This window comes from Anabas testudineus, chromosome 13, assembly GCF_900324465.2.
Source record: "Anabas testudineus chromosome 13, fAnaTes1.2, whole genome shotgun sequence".
Lineage (NCBI taxonomy): Eukaryota > Metazoa > Chordata > Actinopteri > Anabantiformes > Anabantidae > Anabas > Anabas testudineus.
Window position 1 is genome coordinate 2,281,397 of NC_046622.1, and position 8,027 is coordinate 2,289,423.

Genomic DNA, 8,027 nt, shown 5'->3' on the forward strand with positions numbered 1-8,027 from the left:
TTACATAGAAACGTAATATACATTAGATAGTACAGCTATATAAACACAAATTCAAATTTCAGAACCGAACCAAGCAGTCATACTGTACATTTAGTAGTAGTACAGTGCTGCTGGTTCTGTTCCGGATCAGTACTGAAAGCTCTTACTAAGCCTTTTTTATAATTAGTTTTTAGCAGGTTCACACTCAGCTATGATTCATCTTTTAATGTTATTAAACTAACAAACAAAAAAGAAAATCAGTTGAACACAACAGAACATGTGAAATAAGTAGAAAAATGTGCTGTGAGATGTGACGTTCAGAGATGTGACATCCTGGAAAATCTCTTGCTGTGATTTTACTGAGGAAATGCCACCGAGCTGTGATGAGAGGTTCTCCAGTTCAGTGTTGCTGGGCCAACGGCAGCCCACTTGTGGTGCCTGGTTACCGTAGTTACCTGCTTGTCTTAGGAGACATTGCAGCTCTGGTGATAACGCTGTCATCTCCATGGAAACAACATTTTCACTGTCTCTGATTTACTGTGTATTTGTTTATTTCCCTACCTTCAGTAGTTTAGAGTGAAATTCACTGAGAAAAAGCCACTTATACTAATTAAAACTGGTATGTTAGAGCTGCAAATACGAGCATAAATAGATTAAAAAGTAAGAAAAATGAGAGAGAAGGATAAAACTGGTGAAAGGTTAAGGATTAGAATTTCAACAAAGATGTGAAAACATTAAGTTAATCTTGACGTGTCCAAAGGATGTAGGAATAGAGCAGTAATTTAGACTTTAGACTCAGCAGAGATCTAAGATATACAGGTTCTTTAAGAGCCTTATAAATTTATTATTATTATTTATTATGTCATTAAAATAAATACACGTGTTTATTAATGCTCGCTGTAGTTACCTGGTGGGAGATGAGCTGTGGGTGGTGATGGAGTACCTGGCTGGAGGTTCATTGACTGACGTCGTCACAGAAACCTGCATGGATGAAGCCCAGATCGCTGCTGTGTGCAGAGAGGTAGGAGACATTTTAATTATTTAATTGTTTAGTATTTGTATCAATCACTTCATCCTCTTCCAGAATTAACAAACTGCTTTATGAGAACCGAATTAGTACAATGAGATTTTACAGCACTGTGTCACCGTGTTAGCCTGAGGTTTCTTATTCATTTGTTTTATTTCATCTGTTTTTTTTTGTGGAATATAAATTTACATTTCCTGTTTCTCACTTCAGTGTCTGCAAGCGTTGGAGTTCCTCCACTCAAACCAGGTCATCCATAGAGACATCAAGAGCGACAACATCCTGCTGGGCATGGATGGATCTGTCAAACTCAGTCAGTCCTTCATATCATTTCACTTATTTATTTATTTAGTGTATTCATGACTTCTCTATTTAAACTGGTGGGTGGCTACGACTGCTTTGTAGCAGTATCAATACTTTGGATTATTGTTGTAGCAGCTTGTTTCAACCTGCAGGTGGAGCTCTGATGCTGTCAGGGTGCAGCAGCAGTGGAAAGTAGAAAGTACATATTAACATGTGTATATGTACAGTATACAGTATACAATGGACAGAGAGACTTTAATTATGAATATTAAAGAGTAGCTCACCTGTTTCGATTTTCAGTGCACTGTGATGCACGCAGGTACAAGAAAAACTGAAAATAATAATAGTCTGTTGGTCTATGAAAACAGACATATGACAGACTTGGTAACTTGTTACTAGTTACAGGTTATTATTCTGACATATCATCGATACAACCTGTCCTGTAATCAGAGTAAAGTCATCAGAGCCACTACTTTTTAGCTAAGTAAAAGAATCTGAGTACTTCTCCCACCACTGCTTGGGAGCAGTTGGTTAAACATGCACGAATGTTCCTTCATCGCTGCTTTGATACCAACCATTTTGAATTATATGTGAGTGTAAATTATTCCAGTAGTAAAACTTACTGTTGCTATGCAATAGAATGCATGTCACACTTATAAACAGAGTTGTGCTTAATTTATAGTTGAATGGAAGGACTGATATTGTTGCCTAATGTAATGAATTAGAACTTTTCCATCTCTGTTGGAGTTCCCACTGATTTTTTTATATGATCAGGTTTAGTAGATTTTAAAACATCTTAAAACTGTATGATTTATTATTTCTGTACTGAAAAAGATTCAAACTTTGTGAACACATGGACTCATTTTTCCTCTCTTCTTCCAGCTGACTTTGGTTTCTGCGCCCAGATCACTCCAGAGCAGAGTAAACGCAGCACCATGGTCGGGACTCCGTACTGGATGGCTCCGGAGGTCGTGACCCGTAAAGCCTATGGTCCCAAAGTGGACATCTGGTCCCTGGGAATCATGGCCATAGAGATGGTGGAGGGGGAGCCACCGTACCTGAATGAGAATCCACTCAGGGTGAGATGTGAAACTGTCTGACAGTAAATATCAACACTGAGTATTTGTTAAGAGTATTTTTAAAAGTAGAGATTGTCTTATATTTCTTTCTCTTTGACACGAGAGAGCAAAACATTTTGATAACAAAAGAGTAAAGAGTGCACCCACACACTTCAAGGATCAGGACTCTGTTTTGGTGTTTTTTCACAAGCAGGTGTTGCAGAAGCGGTGTTGTGTTAAAGTCGGGTTGCCTTTTTTAGTAAAGATATACATTTCTATTCGGTATTCAGACCTTTACTAATATAGAATGGACCACACAGCTGAGGAGGTAGCGTAATGAGAAGTGCACAGTGTATCATCAGATCCCCCTCTTCCTGCTTTAAAGGAAATCCTCTGTTACCTCCCAACACCCAGCAGTCTTTCAGAGACTCATACAGACTTATACAGCGACCTCATCGTTCTTCCCTCAACACTTATGTTGGTTTATATGCCTACTACTACTACAGTTATTATTACACAGACATTACTGTATCTCTTAGTAACACACTCTCTTTCATCCTTTTCTCATTTTAATCTCTCTAGTCTTGGAACCAAACTTTACTCAGACTAGAATCAGTTTAATGTCATATTTACAAAGTACTACAGATGTATGCAGTGACAGTAAAGGTCCTCGGATCACTGTGTGTGTGTGTGTGTGTGTGTGTGTGTGTGTGTGTGTGTGTGTGTTCGTGTGTGTGTGTGTGTGTGTCCATAAAGCCACCACTGGATGGCGCAATAGTGACAGATTTTCTAAGCTGCTGTGAATTGTAAGCATGTGTTTGCATGTGCTTCAAGGCATGTAGTGTAACATGTTATGTTTGTGTTGCCCAGGCGCTGTATCTCATAGCAACCAACGGGACGCCCGAGCTGCAGAACCCGGAGAAGCTGTCAACGATATTCAGGGACTTCCTGAACCGATGTCTGGAGATGGACGTGGAGAAGAGAGGGTCGGCTAAAGAACTACTGCAGGTACACAGCTGTGTGTGTGTGTGTGTGTGTGTGTGTGTGCGCGCAGATTATTTTTACAAGGTTCAAAAACTTTAGAGAGACAAATTAACAGGGTGAGTAAATTAGTACAATAAACAGAAACTCTGAAGGCACAGGATATTTCTAACTTTCAATAAACGCCAAAATCTCCAACAGGCTACTACAACATTTAAAAGGATCTGGATATATATGAATATATGAATATATGAATATATGAATATATGAATATATGTATATATGTATTTCTGCTGCTCTTGACCAGTTTTCCCTTTGAAAACAGATGTGGTGGAGAGGAAGCATGAAGTGGCACAAAATGAAATACAGGCAGACAAAAATGTTTTTCTGTGATTTGTCTTAAAATGAGATAAGTCAGTTGATTTCAGATGATAATTAGAGAACAGGACACAGGTTACAGGACTAGTTCATGAAAAACAAATGAGCACTCAGTCTGTCTCGAGCAGCCTGTAGAGGAGGTTTGACAAATTAAATTGAATCCAGCCCGGTGTTTGTTTGAGGCTCAGCTGTCTTCTCACAGACAGACAGTTGTGTAAGTGTAGAGACGTGGAGGTGGAGGTGTAACTGCGCAGTAAATCGAGTTGTGTAACAACTTGTGTGCAATGACTCAGAGGTGAAGCTGGAACTTTATACTGTTTTACAAGTAATTCAATTTAATGGTTCCTTCGTGTGTGTCTGCATGGCCTTTGTTCTCTGAGGTAAATGTTAAAAGGTCTTTTCAGTCGTGTGAACATTAAATAAAAGATTTTATACAGGGTTACGTTTTAGAATTAGCTGCCTTTGTGTATTTAATTAATATGATTTTGCTCCATTCTCTCAGGTGTTTAACACCTGAGCAATCTATCAGCTTTTAACTTTACTTAAGGGACTTCTGTGAACAGAGCTAGTGGTGCTTAAACAATTGATTGACAGGGACTATTCTAAAATCTTAAAATCCTTATTACAAAGTAATTATATCCTAAAAGTGAAGAAATGAGTCTGGAAAGAATGGGTTCATCTAAAGGGGGGAGGTTGTAATGCAATTTCCAAGTCTGAAGAAACAGCTGTATTTTACATCATTGTTAAGCACAAGGAGACAAATTTATCTGGAAACAAACCTGCAGGGTCGAAAGTAAAAAACACCTAAAACAGCCTCAGTTTAATGAAAACTCCTCCACGAAGGTGTTAATGTTACGTTTTTGTTCAAACATCTCTGATCATTTTTGGAGGCTGTGATTTGTTCTGTTGTTGATCTGTACTGCTTTATGTTGACAGGTGTTTCCATTATTTCACCTGCCTCATTGAAATTACTGAACACAATAACAAACACCTGTCATCATAGTGCGGTGTAATTCACTTTCATTATAACCTGAAGAGAATCACCTACATCACCACTAACTGAAAGACTGAATAATTCATTAGCTTGTTGGACTTCAAACTTCGTACTAACTGTTGCAGCCTCTGATCATTTCTCTACAAAAATATCAATAGGAATACTTTGTCCATGCTGACTCCACCAAGATGTTTATTAGTCACTGTTCAAAGATCATGTTGCTCACTGTGACGTCATATCATGTGTTTGTGTTTCATTTATACAAGACGTCATTTAAAATTTATGATTATAACCAGGAAATGAAATCATCCGGCTGATCATATATTTCTCATTCAGTTACCAACATTGAGAATATTGCTCCTGTTTTGATTAGATATGACAGTTCATTTGATAAATGTGATGTCATGAAGGGAGGATTATTGTCATAACCAGAATTATTTCTTGTTTGAGTGTTCATCATTACACGTGTGCAGCCACTTGTTTATTTCATTCATATTTTTTCTGGAATCAACTGAAATTAATTTTAAAATGAGCCTGGAGTGTCTGTTTTCAGTATTTTATATAATTATAATTATAATAATAACTAATAATTTTTCCCTTCCCCTCTCTCCCTATGTTCCTTCTCCCACTCGTCCTTCCCTCCCCTCCCTCCTCTTCCCTCTCTTGTCTTCTCCTCCCTCAGCATCAGTTTCTGAAGATGGCAAAGCCTCTCTCCAGTCTGACTCCTCTCATTCTGGCTGCCAAAGAGGCTGCCAAGAACAACCGCTAGCACGTTTTGCACTCGTTATTTTTGTCTGTCTGTTCCTCTCGCTTCCTACATCTACAATCCCGTCTCCTCTCTCTTCTTCTTCTACTCCTTTTTTATTTTGGGAGACAGGAGGGCAGTGATGGCTGCTGGCTGGACAAAGCCAGTCTCTCTCTCCCTTCTTCTTTTGTATTTGGTAACCTGCACCAACCCCTCAACCCTCTGTTACACGCACAGAGTGAAGAAGGGTCTTCCCTTCCCTCTCTCCCTACAACATCCACTGAACTCAAGAAGATGGGGGCCTATTGAAATGTGGCTGCTGACATTGCTGCCTCCTCCCAACCACCTACCGACCTGAAATGGGAGAGAGTGTTTCAACAGAGCCCAAGGACTCATGGGAGTTTTTTATTTGTTTGTCTTACTGTTGGTAAAAGACCCGGACCACAACAGCCAACCAGCACACTCTGCTGCAGACTCTGTGTGTGTGTGTGTGTGTGTGTGTGTGTGTTAGCTACCTGTCCTTAGTGTTTATATTTTAGTTGATTTTTATTTTATGAGGCTTTTTTTTAAATCAGCTTTTCTGTATGTGCTTGTGTTCCTCTGTGTGTGTGTGTGTGTCATGAGGGGGGATGTTGGGGTTTTGATTAAGCTGACTGTACGTTTTCTTCTGTAGTTTTTGACATGGAGCAGGTGAGGTGTGGTACTTTGTCGTGTCTGCAGTGTGAGCCGTGACTTAGAGAACATTAATTTTAATTATAATGAGTAAACACTGGCACCCAGAGCCATCGATGGACTGAGTTTAAACATGTGCAAATACAGCCGTTTTAACTCTGTCATGTCCTTACAGGAGAACATTTTCAATAGGACAGTAGTTTTTTCAGAAACAGTTAAAAAATTCCATTTTCCTTAAGCTGACTGAAGAGGAGAGTAGTTCAAGCTCTCTGAATCTTTTTACCCTCATTTAGATCAGAGGTTTCTCATTAAAGGTGACCCAGTGTATACTACCTGCACAGCATCAAACTGCAGCCTGATTTGAGAGATTATCTTTTGATGTGAGAGAATAGCCACTTATTTCCCCCAGGATTGGTGGCGAATGAACAGAGCACACAATGTGCACACAAACGGCTGGGTTTGTTAAACTGTTAATGTAAATTACAACACTGTACCACGCTGCAGATGTACACAGCAAGCATGAAACTGTGAACCTGCTTTGTTAAACCCTCTGTTTATTCAAATGTCTCTGTTCTAAGAAATGCTTTAAAGCTTTCTTATCAGAGCTGTGAGGTGCTTCACCTCCCTCCAGTCACCTGACACCCACAGCAGGAAGTGAAGGCTTCTGCCGGAAGTAGTGGTTTTATTGTCACATTGAAATGACAGATTAGGCAGTAGATCACATTCTCCTTTAATGTCAAAAAGTAGCATCAGTAGCATCTCTTGATCTTCTAAATGCAATGTTCAAATGTACATTAGAAATCCATAACGAACTCGCTTCATCTGCGGCTCTGGGACTTCACTGTCTGCGGGTTCGATGCTGAGACTATGAAGAACAGAATGTGCATGTCAACAGCCTTTTTTTAATGTAATATGGCACGTTTAAGATAGAGACGAGAATAATAAATGAGTAGTGATAATGCTCAAATGTAAAGTACAGTGACGATACATGAAGGATGTTTGTGTACGATAGGAAAGATCAGATCTTAATCCTATTTTCAGAAAAATGACACACAATGGTACAATGTTGGAGGACGGTTGGATCCCCAAGAACCCGCTGAACATAAGGTGTATATTTTATGTGCAAAAAAAAAAAAGAAAAAGAAAAATGCAGACAACAATCTGTTTCAGCCTTTGTTTACAGACTGTTTTTTATAACTGATCAGTGTCAGAGAATGAGTTCACCACTCATTCTAATTACTATATCAAGACTTGAGTATTGTTTTGGATTTTTTGTTGAATTAAAGAAACTGTAACTGACAGGTCAAACGTTCAAATCCTGCAAGAGCATGGTAACAGCCACGGTTCAATTAAAAAATAAATAAATAAAAGGCACCTGTAAATACCCAAAACTGTACTCAAAACGTTCACTTTGATTTAAGTTTTTAGTTGTTTTTTTAATAGTTTCTTTGTTTTTTTATGTAGTGTTAATGTACCTCTGGCCTTAAACTGTTTTAAAGGTGCAGACTACTTTGGTACCAGTCTGATGGCAACGCTACAGGCAACATTCAAAGACAGCTGTGAATTTAGAGCTGCAACTAATTTGAGTATTGGTTAAAATTCTGAATTATCTTGTCTGTTAATTAAATCCTAAAATTAAATTGTGAAAACATCTCTCGTCACAATTTCTCAGAGACAAAAGTGGCATCTTTAAATGTCGTGTTTTTAACCCTCCAGAACCCAAAAATCGGATTTAAGGAGATTTCAGCTCTGCAACAGTCAGTGTGAACTACGAAGCTGAAGTGCCTTTGAGCAAGACACTGAAGCTCACAGCTGCTGTAATAGGAGCAACATGTTGCCTGAAATTGTTGCCTATGTGTTTGTTTGTGTGTCCTGGTCTGAATCCCCCCCACA

At 38.9% G+C, this 8,027-nt stretch overlaps 1 protein-coding gene across 3 annotated transcripts in view; it reads left to right on the forward strand.

Annotated features, from left to right (window-relative positions):
* The window catches only part of pak1 (p21 protein (Cdc42/Rac)-activated kinase 1), a 53,424-nt gene extending 46,140 nt beyond the window's left edge, over window positions 1-7,284 (forward strand). For all 3 annotated transcript variants that reach the window (XM_026339086.1, XM_026339101.1, XM_026339094.1), the window contains 5 exons: window positions 883-1,000; window positions 1,217-1,316; window positions 2,189-2,385; window positions 3,235-3,372; window positions 5,400-7,284. In XM_026339086.1, coding sequence (XP_026194871.1) covers window positions 883-1,000; window positions 1,217-1,316; window positions 2,189-2,385; window positions 3,235-3,372; window positions 5,400-5,486 — 640 coding nt within the window. In that variant the 3' untranslated portion in view covers window positions 5,487-7,284. The remainder of the gene's footprint in view (window positions 1-882; window positions 1,001-1,216; window positions 1,317-2,188; window positions 2,386-3,234; window positions 3,373-5,399) is intronic.
* Window positions 7,285-8,027: the final 743 nt, after the last annotated feature.